The sequence below is a fragment of the Atta colombica genome, unplaced genomic scaffold (assembly GCF_001594045.1).
Source record: "Atta colombica isolate Treedump-2 unplaced genomic scaffold, Acol1.0 scaffold9, whole genome shotgun sequence".
Taxonomy (NCBI): Eukaryota; Metazoa; Arthropoda; class Insecta; order Hymenoptera; family Formicidae; genus Atta; species Atta colombica.
The window spans coordinates 4,866,686-4,887,183 of record NW_017259583.1 but is presented as its reverse complement, the minus strand read 5'-3'; the positions used below and the strand labels follow the sequence as shown (position 1 = coordinate 4,887,183).

General features: G+C 34.7%; 3 protein-coding genes across 4 annotated transcripts in view; 1 reads left to right on the top strand and 2 right to left on the bottom strand.

Moving 5' to 3' along the window:
- The window catches only part of LOC108693413 (zinc finger protein 236-like), a 16,742-nt gene extending 5,822 nt beyond the window's left edge, over nt 1-10,920 (bottom strand). Inside the window, exons 1-13 of the mRNA XM_018202330.1 lie at nt 10,574-10,920; nt 9,875-10,103; nt 9,195-9,313; nt 8,671-8,976; nt 8,379-8,513; nt 7,816-7,980; nt 2,134-2,265; nt 1,765-1,902; nt 1,568-1,685; nt 1,158-1,300; nt 578-800; nt 343-421; nt 65-200 (exon numbers count right to left, since the gene is read on the bottom strand). Coding sequence (XP_018057819.1) covers nt 65-200; nt 343-421; nt 578-800; nt 1,158-1,300; nt 1,568-1,685; nt 1,765-1,902; nt 2,134-2,265; nt 7,816-7,980; nt 8,379-8,513; nt 8,671-8,976; nt 9,195-9,313; nt 9,875-9,977 — 1,797 coding nt within the window. The 5' untranslated portion in view covers nt 9,978-10,103; nt 10,574-10,920. The remainder of the gene's footprint in view (nt 1-64; nt 201-342; nt 422-577; nt 801-1,157; nt 1,301-1,567; nt 1,686-1,764; nt 1,903-2,133; nt 2,266-7,815; nt 7,981-8,378; nt 8,514-8,670; nt 8,977-9,194; nt 9,314-9,874; nt 10,104-10,573) is intronic.
- Nucleotides 10,921-11,533: 613 nt separating this feature from the next.
- LOC108693369 (NADH dehydrogenase [ubiquinone] 1 alpha subcomplex subunit 7-like) lies at nt 11,534-12,864 on the top strand. Its single transcript, XM_018202263.1, has 3 exons — nt 11,534-11,714; nt 12,217-12,395; nt 12,775-12,864. Exons 1-3 carry the CDS (start codon nt 11,646-11,648, stop codon nt 12,836-12,838), a joined length of 312 nt encoding a protein of 103 aa, XP_018057752.1. The 5' UTR covers nt 11,534-11,645; the 3' UTR covers nt 12,839-12,864.
- Nucleotides 12,865-13,135: 271 nt separating this feature from the next.
- The window catches only part of LOC108693469 (phosphatidylinositol 4-kinase alpha), an 11,163-nt gene continuing 3,800 nt past the window's right edge, over nt 13,136-20,498 (bottom strand). For both annotated transcript variants that reach the window (XM_018202442.1, XM_018202443.1), the window contains 18 exons: nt 20,242-20,496; nt 19,936-20,128; nt 19,646-19,856; nt 19,314-19,565; nt 18,873-19,225; nt 18,245-18,665; nt 18,073-18,180; nt 17,798-18,004; nt 17,242-17,518; nt 16,614-17,106; nt 16,411-16,546; nt 15,900-16,229; nt 15,524-15,811; nt 15,189-15,416; nt 14,748-15,094; nt 14,394-14,670; nt 13,909-14,315; nt 13,136-13,744 (listed from right to left, as the gene is read on the bottom strand). In XM_018202442.1, the coding sequence (XP_018057931.1) occupies nt 13,519-13,744; nt 13,909-14,315; nt 14,394-14,670; nt 14,748-15,094; nt 15,189-15,416; nt 15,524-15,811; nt 15,900-16,229; nt 16,411-16,546; nt 16,614-17,106; nt 17,242-17,518; nt 17,798-18,004; nt 18,073-18,180; nt 18,245-18,665; nt 18,873-19,225; nt 19,314-19,565; nt 19,646-19,856; nt 19,936-20,128; nt 20,242-20,496 (5,009 nt within the window). In that variant the 3' untranslated portion in view covers nt 13,136-13,518. The remainder of the gene's footprint in view (nt 13,745-13,908; nt 14,316-14,393; nt 14,671-14,747; nt 15,095-15,188; nt 15,417-15,523; nt 15,812-15,899; nt 16,230-16,410; nt 16,547-16,613; nt 17,107-17,241; nt 17,519-17,797; nt 18,005-18,072; nt 18,181-18,244; nt 18,666-18,872; nt 19,226-19,313; nt 19,566-19,645; nt 19,857-19,935; nt 20,129-20,241; nt 20,497-20,498) is intronic.

The window sequence follows — 20,498 nt, the reverse complement described above, 5'->3', positions numbered from 1 at the left end:
ATATAATATATAATATAATATAAATTGCAATCTATATTTTCAAATAAAATAAAAATTAACTTACTTTGAAAGGTTTCTCTTGGGTATGTACGCGCAAATGACGTATCAGATCCGATGGCTTTTTGAATTCTTTTGGACAAAATGAACACGCATACCACCGTACATTTCCCACGCAGCGTTGTTTTATAGTGAGATACTTCCTGCGGATATAGATAATTGCTTTTTTATTACGCAACCATAATAATACATAAAATTTCATTCATTCGATGAATAATCATACATGTTTTTAAATTGTTAATTTACTATTCATTACGATTTTACGCTCTCGTTTAAAAAAATTACCTCGAAGTACCACCAGCAGTTCTGTCTACTAGTGTAACATATGACGTTGATGAATCAGTCTTCTTTGGTTCTGCGGTTTCTGCAGGCAAAGGAACATAGACATTCATTGTATTATTCAAAATATTTATAAAAAATTACATTTATAAGCAATTTTATATTTATATTTAAATGTAATGCTTATTATTGCATTTAACAAATGGTAAATATCTATATCTAAATTATAAAATAAAATTACCTTTCGAAACGACATCGTTTTTGTTCGGTAAACCGCTGTTTTTTAATGCCTGTTGCAAAATATCATTTTGTTCCGCACTTAAGGTCGTAGTTCTTGTAGAATCTGCAGTATTATTCACAACGGATTCCAAAGATGCCAATTGTGATATAACACTGTCGACGGTCGCGCGCATTTCAGCTTCCGACGAGATAGGATTAGCTTCCGAGGATTTTGCACTGAATTCCTAACAAACGTAACAATTCTAATAGATCAATTCTTAGCAGAATCATAAAAACTCGTAACGTGTTTTCGTAAAATTTGTTAGAACTTATGACTAATATTCTAATTTTATGCGTATATTATATATAAGACATATGATTATTCATAAATATCTACGATTTCTTGTAAATTTTATGGCTAATAAGAAGCTGTCTGTGACAATATTGTATAAAGGTATTGTATAAAGGTATAAACATTTAAAAATTCTTACAAATCTTACAGAAATATATTACGAGCCTTACGATTCTGCTTAGAATTTAGGCATTAGTTTGTAACTCTGAATCATTCTGCAGATATAGATTCTAAGAAGTATCGTATTTACCTCCGAGGTAACAGAATGCATTCGTTTTATGTGTCCATTTAAACTACCCAGCCTCTTAAAGACGCAGGAACAATAGGAACACGCATACGTTGATTCACCTTCTGGTGCATTGTGCACTCTGAGTACATGTGCCTTTAGATTTCCTTTAAAAGAATAAACAGTAAATTCGCAATGATTTTTTAAGATGTGTGATATATGACATATTTAAAGATGTTTCTGAATTAATAATAACTAAAAATAAATAATTTTTTATAAAAATAATACAAAAATAATACCAAAATATTTTTCATGTGAAAGATTTTGGAAAAATAATTGTAAGGATTGATAACACTCTAAGCTTAACTTATTTCTTTTTTTTATTGTATTATCAATTCAGAGACATTTAACATGTAATTTTTAATTTCCTCAACCTTTTTGACTAAACTTGGCGTTACAGAGATTGCAGGCATGTGGCCGAATGCCCTTGTGTTGCCATGCATGGATTTGTAGCGAACTCTTTTGCGTAAATGCCCTGTTGCAAACGGTACACTGCACAAGAAAAAATGTATGTGTGAAACTAAAACTCTAGTATTATCATCAATATGTAAGTTCTTTTCAGAAAGTTTACCTCAAAGGGCTTTTCTCCGGTATGTATTCTGATATGTCGTATTAATTGGCTCGGTTTTTGAAAAGTCTTCAAACATATGGTACATTTGTACATTGTTTTATGCTTCGTTCCCCTCTTAGTTTGCTTTATTATCTTCGTCTGTAGAGAAATAAATAAGCGATAAGACTCTCGAGTATGAACGCGATCTGTTTATTAAAAGCTCCGAACGAAAAAAGAATAAAGCGAACAGAGAAGTTAATTACAGTTTTATTCAAAAAACGAAGAAAATAAAATAAAGATGAAAATGTAAAAAATAAATATAAAGTAAATTAACGCAGCATTAGTGTTATTGAACTGCTTATGAAATGTAATAGGTTTCTTTCTATTTACCCTGTAATGCTCGCGAATGTGCATTCGGTAGAGTGCGGGCTGCACGAATTGTTTGTTGCATAATTTGCATTTCCGTACATCCTCGCTCGCCCACTTTTCTCCGTGAAGTTTTAAATGCGCATCCAATTGAGCCTGTTATAATACACATAAAAATAATTTAAATCTTTACAATAATTATAAATTATTCTACATTATCTATTTCATAAAATTCGTCAAAATTATCTTAAATTCTTCATAAAGTACACGTCTCTGAGCATTCTTGCGGCTACATAATAATTTACTGTGATCGAGATTACTGTGATCGATGTACCTTATAATACTGTGCGCTGATACCAAGTGCGAGATGGAACACGCGCGTGCAAACGAAGAGGAGCGCGAAATTCAGACAGTCTACGGCGAAAGACATATCGGAAGACGGCACTGTGGTTCGGATTATGTCGTGTAACATAAAGTAATATGCGCTGGCAGGCAGTGGATACTTATATGGCAGTGCTTGATGCAAAAAGTAGGACGAACACAACGAAGTGAACCACCGAATTATAGTGGTTATCGATCGGTCATTTTGAAAAAACGTCTTTTTTCCAGAATCAACGCTGATAAAAAATGAACACAACATTGAACACAAAATTTGACTATTACTATCACGTTTCGATAGTAAATCACGTATATACGTCGTACATACACAGGATTCCGCTAATAAATCATGTCAAGATAAATCCAGATTAAAAATCGCTCGCAGCATTTTTCATCATCTACCGGTAAAGAGCATCGAGAAAGAAGAAGCGAAGTAAATTAAAGATCAGACTATTCAAGCGATTAATCATACACGGAGCTTTATTGCATTGCGTCCACGTGGTGATCGCAGTTCGTGGTGCAATAGTTGGGCAAAAACTCGATTTCCCATTCTCTCTTTCTTTCTCCCTTCTCTTGATACTTTCTTCCGCTCTTCTCGCCTATCTTCTCTCAGAGAATGTCGTATCAGAACATGTAATAATTCTCTTTCATGTTTCGTATTTTCTTTTTCTCTGCCACTCTCCTCCGTATCTTTCCGCTCTATCTTTCTTCAGTGAATTTCATCTCACGATGCATATAATAAAATTCTCTTTCTTCCTTTTCTCGTCGCAGCATCAAAAACTGCCAGTGACAGTTTTAAGACGATTTCGAGATCGTGGAGATTGCCGTGCTCTCTTTAATTCCTACATATCGCCGTCAGTATCCGAAGGAGGACATTGCACTTTATCCGATACGCATACTATTAGCGGTTCAGCTGTAGCAGCTTCCCGCTCACCATTTGATCTTCCCGTCGATCTTCTCAAAGACGTCCAATCTTCCTCGTCGTTCTTCTTCTTCTTACTCTCTTTTTTATTCACGAGTCGTCGTATTCTTCTTCCTCTTCCGCTTGAACATCCTACACGATCTCCCGTGTCTTCATTTTCTTCTTTATCGTATGTTTCCCTCTTCTGAGACTCGTTTTCCCTTTCCAGCAATAAAATGTAGTAAAAGTAGCAACAGCAGTAGCACTTCCTCCGCGATGACGAGATTTCGGTTCATCAATGATCAGCTCGCCGCTCGCATCTCGAATTTCTCACGCTGCCATGGGATGAGTCGGCGATCTGCATAAGTAAACTTAAGACGGCATAACTCGTAAGTTCGTAAAACTTTATGATAGACGAAGATTTTAGATTGGCAATATTCCAGATGAGATGACAGAAAAAGAATTGATGGTAATTCTTACAACGATTTTGCCTTTGCAACTTTTATATATGAAAAAATTGAAGGTTCAATGAAAGCGTTTCAGAAAAATATCTCAAAAATCTAGACATACAGTTTATTGCAATAATCATTCATAATCATTAATTGGAAATTAAAGATCAAATAAAACGTGGCAATAAGATTAAGAATAATTTCTTCTATTCTTAAAATTCTGAATTTTATCTCGAGCATTAAAAAATTCACAGATCGGATCGACGGATATATGATATTTTGCAGTAGCAATTCTTTATGGCAAAGCGCATCAAATCACTAAAGCATAGAACATCTAATCACGTCGGACGTAGGAACGCGATTCAGGAAACGACCTCCGGCTTTGATACACCGCCCACCCTTTGAAGAGAATCATTGCTAGTTATTTAAGCATAATCTTTCCAAAATAATCATAAATTTACATTACATATAATTAATATCGAAGAAAACTAATGAAAAGCTTCTTGTAAAAACACAGCGCATTTTGATCCATTGATTCACTGACTCAAAGACTGGAAGAATCAGCTTCATAGAAGATCTTTGCACATCTTCCCTCGTTCGGAAACGAGGACAATCTAAGCAGTACGAATCATTGCAGCGTACGGGCGAATTGGCGTGTCAAGTGTCATGCGAACGCAGGCGATGCGAATAACTCGAGACTGAAGAATAAAAAGAAGATCGACGGCATTCTTAAGGGACGGAGTTCCTAAAATACGATCTCGGGGAAGCGTCATCGGTTTCTTCGTATTAAATCACTCTCTTTTTTGCCGCTGTTCCGTACGCTATCGCAGATTTCGCTGATAGTCTTCATCTTCTTCAACGTGTTACGTTGCGGTCAGATTATTATTCTTTCGTGCGTAAACATGAGCATGAAACGCGCCATTGCGAAAGATTACACTGTTCCTCTGACTTAGGTTTCTTCTACGAAAAAAACTTGATCTTCCATATGCCTTGACGCGGCACGTGGTGCCCGTTGATCGTTTTTATATCTTAATCCGATTATAATTTAAATGTCACTTAAAATGCAAGCAATCTTGACGAAGAATCGAGTGATTTTCAGGGTTAATGCTATAAATAATAGTGAGTTATCATCGGAACAGCGGCTATATATCCTCACTCTTCCCGGTAAAGTTCAATGGTTCGTTTCTTATCAACGGCATAACGGCGGTCGGCACTATCAGCACTTTTATTTCGCTTGACAATCCTTCCTTTCTGTTGTCTACTTTGACTTCTCTCGCGAACTCGTTTTGTATTTGTTATCCCTCATTGGTACACGTTCATCGTAGATTATCAATTCAAGATGCATTGAGTACCGACTCCACCTAAGCAACAAAAACGCACATTAATTATTTATGCCTGCAATTCTCTCTCCTTTTTGTATAAAATTGGTTTCACATGTTGCACTGTGTATTAAAAGGAAACACCATCTGCACGATTTCTATCACAAACTTCAGTTTCGAGGAAAGGCGAGAGACCTCCTCGAAGACCTTTCAAGTTCGGCGCCAGAAAAAATATACGGATCCATGGACGAGACATGTAAAAACTGCCGGAATGATAATAAGTTACGCTCCGAGAGAATATTCTTCGCCGTCGATGTTTGGCAGAAGACAAGATATTAGGCTGTGAAGATCAGTGAAATTATGATATAGAAAAAACTTGAGTGTCTTCAATTATCAATTAATATTACAAAAGGAACAGTTCATTCGCAGTAAATTTCTATCATTATTGTTGTGAGTTTTCTATTTCTTCAATGGTAAATTCCAAGAATACGGAATATGTGCAAGTAACTTTCGAATATGTGATCATGATTTAATGCATCACGAAACACAATCTCTAATTAATCGAATAAGGAGAAGTTAAATAACGGCCACGTAATCTTGCGAATAAACAAACGTAAGTTTGTTTAAACTTACGTAAAGTCTTGCACTTCACTGACATACGTCTTGATTTTGACAAAACTACACGTTTCGTAGAAAGGATATGCGTTTGTAGATGCACGTGCACACTTCGCGAGTATTCGTTACTCACTGACGAAGCGTCTGTAAATGTCGCTTACGTCGTCGTCGTCATCGTCGAAATCATCATATTCGTCGTCGTTATCGGTTCTCCTTTCTCTCCACGAGTTACTTTCAGAATTATCCGAGAAATGTTATAGTAAACGAATTATGTCAAATCTAATAACTCGAAAAATTCAAATTCGTATCATCTTTATATAAATAGTCCGTTTTTTCTCTACATTTTTTCTTCTCTTTTGACTCTTCTCTCTTTTTTTTCTTAACGTATTATTAATAATAATTATTATCTCTCTTCGATATAACATCTAGTATTTTTTTATTTTCATATTTCCTTAGTCTTCAAATATATTACTCAATATTTATAATGACATAACTATCTCTGTGATTAAAATTAAAATGCTTTCTTTCTTTAACTCTTTCTTTATTAATAAATTGAATTCTTAAGCTGGTGTAATTCTTTCTGGATATACCCATGATTTTCTCTACATTGATTCTTCTTTGTCCGTACCTAAAATGAGTATTTATATACAATATTAAATATACTGGCCGAGATATAGCGATGCAACGCTTCCTGAAGTCTCTACATTTCGACATCACACGAGCGTTCACGCATGTCCGTGTAGATACATAGCGCGTGTCAGTGGTCAAACATGAAGGCAATCGGCGAGAGATCTATGTGAGATCATGCGATTCGGTTGCGTAATTCGTGTGCGCCCCATTAATACGACCGCTGTTGCCACCCACTTGCCCACGTTTTACGGCCCACGGTGCTATCACGGTCACGCATGCTACAACAATCGGCGGCGATCAATTCTTATTGTCTAAACTTAGAAGATTGTCGGATACATTGTGGGATTTTATCATATTGAGAAATCTTCTCCTAGCAAAAACGCACTTTCTTCTATTATACTGATCAATTAAAAGGCTTAATCGAGAACTTTAATTAATCAATAGCAGAAGGAAGTGTTGTTTAACGTGTGTTATCTCAAATACATTGATTCATTAATTCCATTCCCTGCGAATTATTGATAATTATTAATAATTAAATATACAATTATACAGATACTTCTATGAATATGTAGCAAGGATGAAGCAGCTAAATATCATTAATGGCTACGAAGTGTACAAGGCCAATCATTGCTAGCATACTTTGACGACGCTATGAGATAATGCCCTCTTAATCTTCGAGAACATTGAAGAGAATTATTAAATCATCTCCTCTATTTATCCTGCTGCAGTCAGCTATAGAGAACATGGTCAGAATCGCGGGTTCCTCTTTTCTATGATTATTTGATTTTGACTGGATGGCTAGCGGCGAGCAAATAAATAACGGGTCCGAGATCGACTCTCGATTAGACAACGTAACATCTGTTTTATTCAGTATATTAATAAAACCAAATTTATTTTTGCTAAATTTTATTCGTTAATAATTTTTACCAAAGAGAATTGATTTTTACCAATCGATCAAGATGCTATAAAACAATAACAAATACAATTCATAGATTTGCGAATATTAAATAGGTAATTAGAATTTGTTATTAATCGAAGTTTATGACCTCGACGTAAACTAGGACACGTGAATCAATTGAGGAACGAATAAGTGAACACAAGGCAAGCAACCAACGTTTTAGACCTTAGCAATAATTATGAATATCGTATTCGCAATGATGAATGTTATCGGTGGTCTGCGCGATCAGCAGAAATACATTAGAACAGAGCATCGATAAAGCAATCTTACGTAGCGCGATACAGCTTTTATATAGACTGTTTCAAAATCGTCAGAGGCAAAATCTGCCTATTTGTGATTAAAATTTTAACTTATCAAAATTATATACACAAAAATGTTGAATCTTGAACTGCTCTGTCATTTTACATATAAAAAAAAATTCCTTTATACATAAAATGTGAATAATCTCAAACTCACCTTCGTCGAAAAGGCATCTTCACACTCCGTGCAAAAGAGATTTTCCTCCTTTTCATGCAGCAACATGTGAGACTTAAGACTCGCCATTCTGGCATATTTCCTACCGCATTCGGGGCATTTTGGGTCACCGGTATTATGCGTTGCCATATGAAGCGTGAAATTTGTCTGTAATGATACCATTATATATTGAAGTTACTAGACTGAATCCATTGCAAACACATCCAAGATTAAGAAGCAACTTTCTCTCTTACTACTATTAATTTAATTCTATAAGAGATTAGTCGAATCGAGCAAATTTATTTGACAGAAGTTCTCTACATATACTTTTTAGTCATGTAATTGTTTTTCTATTTTCTCCATATAATTTTCTCATATAATTTTCTCATATAATTTCTTATTTATGTCGTATATTAATTAAAATTATATACAGCAATACATGTATTGTATAATATGAGTATATAATGAATACTTGATAAATGTATCAGTTTCCTTAAGATAGAAACATATTACGGAACTCTTTTCTCTTAAAATCTCAATGATAGAAAATATTTTAAAATACTTACTGGAATATTAAATGATGCTGGACATTTAGGACATCTATGCGGTTTTTCTTCGGCATGATTTTCCATATGTTTACGGTATAATGCTTGTTTAGTAAATTCTTGACTGCATATATCACATTGCAAAAACTGCGTATTCTATAACAAAATATTAATATATAATTTCGTGATAAAAATAATTTATATTATATGACGTATAAAATAAAATTCCTATATATTCCTATATAAAATGTTAACCATTCCATTTCGATAAAAATATATTTTCCAGTTGTAGACATCAATGATATTAACATACTTGCGGATTTACTTCGTTCTTCTTTGGTCTCCCTGGAGATCTTTTGTAGACGTTTTGTATAGTATTAAATGCAGGCGTAGATTTGCTTTTAGCATGATTGTTAATTGTTAATTGTCCTTTGTCTGATAACATACTGCTATTATCTTTAATAGGTAATAGATATTCTGTAACTGCACATTCATTATCTTGTACTTTTAATTGTTCCGTAATTGTAGATCTAGATTCTAAATATTGCATCCGTGGCAGTAGATTTGTTTGTTGCATCGCAGTTCCCGACAGACCCTGCATATTCATTTGGAAAATAGGCTGAAACAGAAAGAAACATGTAACATCTAACAAATATAGATCATCTCGTTATTGCTCAACGCTTTTAAGATACTAGATCTGTTTTTTTTTTTTAGTTGAATTTCTTGTGCATAGTTCATTTTTCCTCTTTTTTTCTCTTCAACATGAAAAGAAAAAGAATGATAAATTATGCAAAAAATTCAGCTAAAAAGAACAAATCTACTATTAGCTACACATACCGAATGTAAAATAAAATTTCCATCCTCCATTTTAATCAGTGTTGGAGATACTATGTTATTCTGTGGCATAAATGTGATTGGTGGCGTTGTCACAAATTCCAATGTACCGTCCTCACGTTCTGAAAAGAAATCTTTAGTGGTTTGACATTAATAGAACATATACGTGTTCACAAATTTTCTGTTTATTTATTTAATTTTAATTTAAATTACAATTCTGATAAGTCCAATGAGCTAAACATGAAATTCTATATATACATGTCGAAATCTTTAATTATTATACATATAGAAAGCTATATAATATATGTATTGCAGTTATAAAATTATGTATCCTGATTCTATCATTCTTAATAACAGTACCAGTAGTTATGTCATTGCACATTATATTGAGTTGTCCGAAAAGTTCGTGCCGACTAACCTATATAATTTAATAAATATATACTAAAATTTAAATCTTCTGCGTTTCAATTTTTCTTCAACATCGGCACGAACTTTCCAGACAACCCAATATTTAAAAAAAGTCTTAAAAAAGTCGTATAATGATAATAACAATATCAAATTGTTGTCAACAGTTTCAGAATCAAAATATTGAATATCTTCTAATTATTATACTTATATTATTTTAATTATTATATCTATATTGTTTATAACATGTAATATATATGTTAAGTCTATCGTCTTACCATCTACTATCAGTAGCGCATGACCATCATCGGTAGTGATAAAACCAATCACTGTATCATTAGAACCAGTTAGTTCCATAATCACATTCTGTTCCGTCAACATTGGTATATGTTTAATGCAACAAGTAGCAGTATCAAACAATAAACAATAGGGCTCTCACAAATTCACGCTTGCTTGTATATAATAATATAGATCCAACTGCAGATCTCAAATGTTCAATAGCTTTTACTGTAATATAAGTTGAGCATTAATAATTGAGCATCAATAATTCTTCAATAAATACACAACATTTTTTTTATTTTTAGAACTTTCTTTCTCCCTTTAACTAAATAACAAATATATTTTAAGTTCTTTTAAGTAAAAATGTATATTTTAGCTACAGAAAGCAGATCTATTATCTGGCAGCCAATACAAATATTTGACTACAATTTTAGACTACAATTCTGTCACATAACTACATCACTAATGAATTAATAACTAGAATGACAATCAAATTTTAACATAATCTAATTATGTCAAGTTCAAATGTTTGTAGATCACAGTCTACAATTCTATTTTATAATGAGACTCAAATGTTCAACAATTAATTCACTAATGTATTATTAACTGATCATTAAGGCATCAATGATTACAGAAATCTTAATAAACTTTAATCTCTGTGCAACTCTAACCTACACGCAGAACGCGTCGTTTCTTACTTGTTAAATACGAATCGCATAGGGCAACCGTATCCGATTTGATGCGACGAGATGCTCCGAGGTTCTTTGCCTTACTTTGCCTTTCGTGAATATTTAACTTTGGAATCTTCATCTACCTCATACAAATGCGTCCATATGTTGTTTTCTTGCCGATCTCCCTCTTCCTCTCATTCCCCCTCGTTCACGCAGCGCAGATGCATATCATAGCGACTACCGGTTCACTGCTCGCGCTTGTCGCATCCAAGACATCCACTTCCTTTCTCCTTTATCTTTTTATTTCATCAGCTCCTATCAACGAATTAGCACAAATTAATTAACTATTCACCATCGATGTTCGCCATTGTCGCCATTCGCCATCGTGTTTACACTTTACAGTTGGGCCCCAGTAATTGAAAATGGATTAAAATTTGGACTGAAATTTTTATGCATATTTTCAATCCATTGATTCCAATTAAATTCCAAAAAGTTATTCCTTTAATCTTGTTCCCTTTTTACAATATATTGTTTTTTTTTAGTCTTATCTATTTTAAATTTCGTATTTTGTTCCATTGAATTCAATTGAATAAAAAAAAGAATTTTTTTCTTATTCAATTGGATTCAATTAGATTCATTTGGATTGAAAAACTGCATTTCGTATTCAGAATTTTGAATTGAGCAGTATACATAGAAAAAAAGATTATAAACGAGTTATTTAAAAGAAACCGAAACAAATTTAAAAGTTTTCGAATTCTTAGAATATTTCATTGCATAAGAAGCAATATTTTGATTATTATTAAAATAGTCACATAAAAAAATAGGGTGAATTTGTCTTCTTATTTTACAATTAATTAAAAATTATACATTCACCAATATTGATGGCATTTTTTAATAAAATAAAAATTATACCGTTTAATATCGATTGTAAAAACGTCACGAAGAATCGAGTCGATTCATGTCGGTTTGTATCGATACTATGCGAGTGTTATTTATCAATATTTACTTGTCGAGATTAAGGTTAATAACTGTGACTCTCTAACTACGGAAGTAAATGTATTAAGTTTAATTATCGTATCGATCAATTTACGAAGGAAGCATGCCGGGCCCAGTGGAACACCGGAGTGTTACACCACTAATAAATTTTATTCGAGATGTTTGTCGAGGTGTAAGTGATGACATTCGTTTTAATTATATAATCTGCCTTATTTTTTTCTGAATTTTTGTATACTATTTTGCATTAGTCTTCAATTTATTAATTCAAATACACGTTTTCTGAAGAAATTGTGCCATCTGTTTGGAAAACGAGTTAATTGAGTTAACGATTTTTGAGAGGTTATATCCAGATGAGCTGAATTTAATTTGACCGACGTTTTATGGAAAATTTGTATATTTTTCCTACAAATTCTTTTTTTCTTCTTATATGCAACATGATTCTTTGATATAAAAATATAATAGAAATTTTGAAGTTGAAAAAGTTGCATTGTTTGTATCGCATATCCTTTATGATAAACTCTAAGAACATCAATTAGAAATATCTACTATATTTGAATAACATATTTTTTCGGCAAAAGATTTTTTTTTGAGCAAATAATTAAAAAATGTAAGTTCCTTTAGTTGTTTTTATATAACAATTTGATGGTGTATGTTTAAAATTTTATTTTTTGCAGAATAAAATCGTACTGCCCCATAGGTATGCCGATGACCAATCCAAGCGTACTCAACCTCCACCAAATATACCGGGTGGTCCAAACCATAAAACTTCGCAAATTTACTATTACACTCGAGATGCAAGACGAGAAGTTAAACCACCAATATTAATTGGTGGAGCAAAACAAATTGATACAGAGTAAGTATAAACATACAGACAATTAATTATGTGAAATAATATAATATATTGCATAATATATTAATTATAATGCACAATATTATAGCATATTAATAATTTTACATTTAAAATTTACATTAAGAGACCTATTTATAATTTTTAACAGCTGTTATGATGATATTGTAATCATTACAGTTAAAAATTATAGAATAAGTCTCTTATAAGGATTAAAATCAATTAACATGTATATAAAATCTTTTTGCATGCAGACACACATTATCAGAATAATTAAAAAAATTGATCTATGGAAAGCAATAAATTTAGAAATATAAAAAAAAATCCTTTCTTAAATATACAAATTAAACTGTCGATGTAAAGATATTTTCTTGGAAACTTTTAGGAAGGCATCTATTGCCGAAAAGAAATTTATCACTCCAGGGAAAACCCATAATTGGAGTTCTTAACTTCTCAGAAGCTAACTATTAGTGTTATGTTACAAACATACTGATGTATATATAACATTATTCAATTAGCTATTGTATATAGAAAATAAATTAAATTGCTTTCATTTATTGTTTAATTATTCATTACATCCTCTAAAAATAATCACGTAAAATTATAAAGACATCAGGAAACATTAAGCTAAATAAAAAATGTGTACATATTGCTCTTGATATTTTACAGAATATCTGTTAAAATTTAATTAAATATTGTTGTAATTGAGAAATGCATCGCGAGATGAGGATTTTTAAATATGTTGTCATGATTAAAGTAATTTAATTTTTTATCCATTAACAATGCATAAATTAATAACAGGAATGTAGTCGTATACAAATGTGTTGCATACGGCAGACATATACATATATAAGCGATCTCTCGTAGATAAATATGATACATTATTACATACATACAAGATTAAACGTTTTTGTAAAATACTAGGACTAAAGTAATATTGACACCAATGCATTTGTACAGTTTCACAGTCAGTGGTTATACTGCGATATATCTAACAACTGCAGTACAATAAAGTTGAGTCTAATACAATAACAACAGTCATGGCGAGCATAAAGCGTCGCCTATTAACGATTACATGGACGGGGAAGGAAGAAGGGAAGGAGACGGAAGTAAGTTTCCTGACAATAATTCAATATGGGATTTGATTCTGATAATACTGTATCATATCGTAAGTTTTCGTACGGAAGTTGAGGTAGCTATTACGTATTACATTGATCATAAAGATCGCTGCATCGCGATCAGTGGCGGTCGGCACAAATCGGCTGCGTAGAAGTTTAATAGTTTGCCCGCGGAAACATGGTAATCCTGTATCGAGCATGAGAGAGACGAGAGAGATGATAGCTTCCTGATAAGGCCTACAAAATAAAAAATATTTAAGGATATATTTAAATTATTACTACCTATTAAATTAATGGTTTGAGACACATTTATATATATCTAAATGTAATCTTATTTTTTTATTGCAATATATAGAATGTAGTGTAGATTTTTTAATTATATTGATGAAAATAATACTCACCTAACTGCGAGGAAAGCCTGCACGCACAGTTCCATAAACCAACGAAACGGTGCAGCTTCCATTTTACCACCCATCACGAGAACCATCTCGTCAGTCAGCTTGATATCAGGCTCGAAGCCCAGATTACCACCGGGCGAGCTCTCGAACATAAAACCAAAATCAATGTGTATGATATGGCCTTGGGTGTCTATCATGATGTTGCCATTGTGACGATCCTTTATCTGTAAAAGGTAGGTAATCACACTGTATGCCGCCATTGATTTGACAAAGTTGCGTCGAACGTTTTGGAATTCCTTGGTCGTCTCGTCGCCATGTTGTGCGATGAAGTATTGATACATGTCATTGTCCGTTGTACGGCCAAGTTGATCTCTTGATGTTGCGTGTGGCACACATTCTATTACACCGCACTAATAACAATATAATTATAAATGAGATATAATTTATCTATCAGAGAGCATATTCATTACAAGAAATCAATATTTTACCCCAGGAGCTGTGGCCACCACTCTGTAGGGAAACAGGAAGAGATTCAGCCCAACTTTCTGAAATACATTCTTAAAGATGCTGATCACTTGCAGGGCGAGCATGTCTTGCCTAACGTCATCTCCGACTTTGAAAATAGCGGCCTGCCATGTCTGTTCTTCCGTATCTTTCTTGCTGTCGACTTTTCCGTTGGTCGACACTGCTAGCGCTATATTCTCGAGCTCAATGATGCCATATCTCTGTACTTTGAAGCGCGCTAAAAATGGTGCCTTAGCAGCACTGTAATTATAAGATAATTGCATAGTATTTTATGACAGAATTCATATCATTGTCTTTTTAACTATCTTAAATCATACCTTTGCATAGGAGTACCACTTTGATAATCTATATCGATGACCATCGCTTCGGGATTCGATGGTAGATAGCAACCAGGTTGTACTTGGACTTTTGCTAAAGCATCTAAGCACGCGGCTTTGCGTTCTGGCCCTTTGGGATACGGCCGAATTTCGCCCGAGATGTTAGTAATCTTCTCAAAAAAGTCGAACTCCCTCTCGTAGAATTGTTTTGCTGGGCCAGACAGGGCATTCAGAATATTCTTTGTCAACGAATCTAATACGTCGTACAGTACCGGATCTTTTATCTGCTTATCCTCGTCCGTATATACATTAGTGTGCATATTCCATATCAACTGATGTGCCACTACCTAAAACATGTTAAGTCAAAGCACGTTACATTTAATTCTGTTAGTTTAATACAATTTAAATTTTACAATTTAAATTTTGCAATACTTATAGTACCTGTGATCGTTTAGCAATCTTCTTAATAAATTCGATTACGTAGCCCATTGAATCATGACGAATGGCTTGCACTAGTTGAGGTATATAGAAGAGCACGGCGTCGGCGGGGTAGCTGTCTAACACGTGCACCGCATATTGCGCCGAGATGGGATGATGCGGAAATTGTCGTGAGAAAAATGCCAGCGCTTGAATTGGAGATACTCTTTCCCATGCTAACATATAAACTAACTGAAACAGAATCCAAATTTTATAAATGAGATAACAATCTCTAACAGATCTCAGTAGAAATTGAATAATTTATAATTATTGACAAAGAGTAAAGTTAAAAATCTCACTTCAGGTACATCGTTGAGAAGCGTGTCTGTTGTAACAAGATACTGCAATGCTTCCGACAAATGCATGACTGGCACGGGTTTAAGGCGCACTAAGCCACAAATTTCTTTGATGATGACTTCGTGATTCTTTAATCGCACTGGTAAAAATATGGCCAAAACGGGACTGATCTCCCACGCGAGTCGCGTATATTCTCGCCAGCGATCGTTCATCCCCTTGGCACGCCAATCCGCGATACTTACTTCACCTTGCAACGCAAGTTCCGCTCTTCCGCTGGGATTACGCCATACCTGGACAAAAAACGAGATTTTAATGTTTGAAAAGCTGATTTTCATTAAAATGCGACAAATTATAGTAATTCACTATAAGAGAACTCACTAGTAACATTTCAATTTCAACCGCTAACAACTCGAGAATCAAATTTCGCTTCTTGATGTAATCTTTCACAAGAACATTAGCATTTACAATTCGTTTACTGCGATTGCTACGTTTGCTCAATGTATTGGTGCTGGTCGACATAGGCATAGTACTCATCCACACGTTGCTGGAAGATCTTGAGAAGTCATTTGGTGTAGGAGCCAATGTGGCAGCTAACGAACCAATTGTCTCGCTTGGAATCATTGCGGTTGTATAAGTTTGAGATGTTACTATCTCAAACTCATTGTCGGCTCCTGTCATCATTAAGTATTTCTTGTCGCTATGCATCACCTGCAGAAATACATAAAACAGAGTTATAAATGCCAGTCGTGAATACAAATTCCAGAATTTTATTAAGAAAATAAAAAAAATAATTTCATATAAATTTCTATGTTTACAATAATTTCTAAATTATTTCTATATAAATCAGAATATCTTATTCGCTCCTTAATTTTTAACATGCTGCACTTACCTGCCAAAAACGTATGAGTGTAACTATGTCTTCGCTAAGCTGATCAATTTCTTGGGTTGGCAACTGACGTTCTCGGCAGAAGTAATCCAGACAATTGGAATAGACACGTTCTCGCAGGACATTCTTACTTAAAGTTCTGCGAAAGTAGATCCAATTATTTTTCCATCGCAATATTCAAGCAATAATGAAAAAAAATATATTACCTTGGTAAAACGTCACCTTGCAGCAATACTAAGCCACATGAAAGAAGTTTAAAACGTACGCCGACTGCAGCGACATGTCGTGTGATACCGGGTTCTTCGCCAGATGCACCGACGGTCATAGGTAACGAGCGATGCAAGAGTAAAGCGATCATATCAACCGTCTCCTGGCAACAGTACTTGGCTGTCTCGACGAGCTCCACTATGAAGGTCACCCAGATATCGTGCGGTTTTACATACGGCGGATTAGGACCAAGTTTGCAACCCTCATAGACCGCAAGAGGACTGATCTCTCGCTCGTTCGATGTAAATAGACCCATTTTCTTATCAACGGTATACTGCCATGCGAGTAACATCTCTTGTAAAAATCGCAACTTTAAATCTGGTCGTACAGTTAAGATCCACTGCCAGCACTCAACCGCTGTGGTCATGGCTGCGGTTGTGAACAATTCTATCTGCGAGCATGCAACCGTGTGTAATAATCGTCTGTGTATACCTAAAAATACAAAATCCAATTAGTGCAAATAGAAAAAAAGCTGATTAATAAATTGTATTAATAAATCCAATTTTCTAAAATTAATTGTTTAACTTCATAAGGTTTAAAATTAAAAGTTGATTAGTTTAAATTTACCAGGCATGGATATTAAAAGAGCGGTAGCACGCCAAAGAGCTCCTCGATGGGTAGTATCGTCGCGATCCTGACAGGCGCGGCGAACAGCTTCGATCAATCTCTCGACGACTTTATCCCTGCACTCTTCGAGAGTCATTTCCGCGGTTGGCGATTCGGTGCGCGCAAGGGCGAGCATACCCGCTACTTCACCGGCGTGCCATGATCTTGTAGACATCATCGACAGCAACCACGAACTTGCGCCCTTTGGACCGCGTGGCCTCTTATCCAAGGAATTTGTCTATTAAATACATTTATCCATTAATAAAATTAATATCGAAATAATTACAATGCGTTAATAAAAACGAATGATTAGTATCCGTTTCTATCAATGTAGATTTAATGAACTTTAATTTCAGTTCTGATTTTTTTTCTAATTCTTAGAATTAGAAAAAGATGAAAAATTAATTGAAAATTAAAATTGAACTGTATTGGTAGAAACTCTTGATAGAATTATATTAAGATAATTCTAAAACTTAAAGTAAAACGATATGTGATACGTTGTAACATTGCTACATACATTTGCTGGAACTATTGTGGGAATTGCAGTATCCACAAATTCAAGGACTGAGTCAATAGCCAGCGATAAACCAGAATGATTTCGCATGCCAGAAGACGGTATTTGATTAATGTATTCTTGTAAATGCGACTTGGTAGCTTGCGGTGCCCACTTCATGGCTTCCTGTACAATGCCCTTGCATCTTGCGGTAAAATCCTTCACGATAATCTGCAATTCACATAACGTTATAGAAATTATTTTTTATTTTAACAAGTAAAGCATATAGTAATATCAACCTCTCTTGCTTCAAGAGTATTCATCAACTCAATGCTGTATGGCGTGCCAGGTATTCTTAAGCTAGGAGTTTCTTCATTTGGATCAAGTTGTAATGAGTACGATAAAATCTGCAATGATCATATAGTAAAGAAGTCTGGTAAAGTGTAAAGTACAGTAAAATGATAAATATACCTGTAATATGTCCAACATACTCCAAAGAACTTTGCAGTTCCACAACAGATGTGGAAAAGCGTCCACTAAAGCACTGAGGTATTTATCCGCCACCCGCCTAATCAACTTGTGAACGTGATTAAAACGCACCAGCAGAAATTGCGCATGATTCTCGAGCTCTTTCTCACGTTGCTCATCCTTCGGTTTACGTTGCATCACATCCTTGAATTTTGCAAATACAGAATCCGCTATACAGCATATGCACTGCCACATACCGCTCTTGTCCTTCTGTAAATCGGTGTCGCATAAGTATTCCATTATTGGTTGCAGACTCGGTTCAGAACTGTTAGCCACCCGTAAGGTCTCTGACCAATAGACGGAGAGCAAGTATGTGCATTGCGCAAATTGTAATTTAGTCACATATGCTGATATGTCGTTTGTACTGAAAAAAAAAATTACAGAAATTTCATAACAAGTTTGGAAAATTTAGAAAAATATTCGATAATAAAATAAAGTGTCTAAATTTATAATAAAGTGAATAAATTTCTTAATTAAAAATAGAAAAATGTCCATGTAATAAAAATATAAACATTCTTCAAACAATTGATATTATTAGATAATAGAACCAGGGATTAAATGTAAATCGTACCGAGTGCTTATCTTCAATACTTGACTCCGCAGCTCTTGTAGCTCATTCAATGAGACACTGTCATTGCGCACCGCCGATGTATACTGCAACTCTCGCATTTCCAGACGGGCACTGGTCTGAGAAATAAGGTAAGGTGACTTGACGGCGATTTCTTTAACGCCCTCATGCCATTCGGATGGCCACAATCTCGAGGAATGATCGGTAGCGAAACCCATTATTACGCAGTACAACCAAAAATCCTTAAACAGCTTTAGAAGTCGTTTCTGTGGATGTCTGATTGGCGGTAGACGTCGCATTAATATCGCAATCACGGGGATGAGAACTCCTAGATTTCCGGCGCTACTAGCTGTTTTCTGTATATGATATAGTATATCATATGAAATAATATTTTCTAATTATTTCTGACATTTTATCAAGATGACTAGAGTTTAAGTGATTTACCGTCGCGATACTATTCGGCATTTTATCGCTGGCACGTTTACCCTCAAGACCCAACTGCACGAAGAGTTCTAGAAGATGAAGCAACAAATCGTCCAATTCCGACTCACCCTGCAGATTCGCCGCTATGTTTGCTAAGGCATTGGTAACCGCCTTGGATACATGACAGTACTGTTTGCGATCGTCGCTCGCGGCATATGTTGCTGTACTCGATCCCAATGACATGGAGAACATCTGCATTATTCCTTCATAAATCTGCATTAAAAAAATCATAATAATAGTTATATAAACTATATTATAAATAACTCTGAATATATTCCGAGTGCTGTTCACACCTTTGGTTCGCACTTAGCAATGATCATGCAACCCAATTGATCCACTATGAGGAAATCGAGATCGCTGGGAGTACGGCAGAAGAGCTGTTGAAAAAATGGGAAAATCGTGCGCATCGTTTTCGGGGTGTCCTTTAGCGCCACGGCGACGTGACCCAACATGATCACAATGTTCTTTGACACCACTTCGTTCTTCAATTTCTCGTCGCTCTCGCTGAAATCAAGCAAAAATTACAATTTCGCTTTGACATGTATTGACTCGAAAAATTGTAAATTCTTTCGATGAAAAATACCCGTCGGATATGTCTGCAGTGTATAATCTGTTCGAGACACTGGCCACGAGCGCTGGAACGCAGTCCGGATTCACGGAATGCGCGGCTTCCAGAGCGATGCAGAGATTGCCGATGGCCGCGTCGCGAAGTTTTTCAAATGCCGTGTGTACTGATGATGTCGTCTGCTTTGAATCGCTTATTTCCTTTCCTTGAACTGTTAAAACGTGTGCATATATATATATTACATCTACTATTTAGAATAAATAATAACTTTAAGATTAATCAAATTAATAATATTTATAATAAAGCAAAATAAAGCTGTTTTACCCAACACTTTAAATTGATGTTCCTTCATGGAATATTCACTGTGCTGTCGATATAGTTTCAAAAGAATTGGCGATGGTGCAATTAGGAAGTCTCGTAAATAATATATAGACGTGCTGGCTATATTGGGAAATTTCTGTGCCAATTTTCCCAATCCTTCAAGACAAACCATCAGCAATGGCATGTGCGCCAATACAAGCTTGGGCCCATGATTGGAATTAATCTTCTCCACGAGCCGTCCACACAAACTATCTGCACCT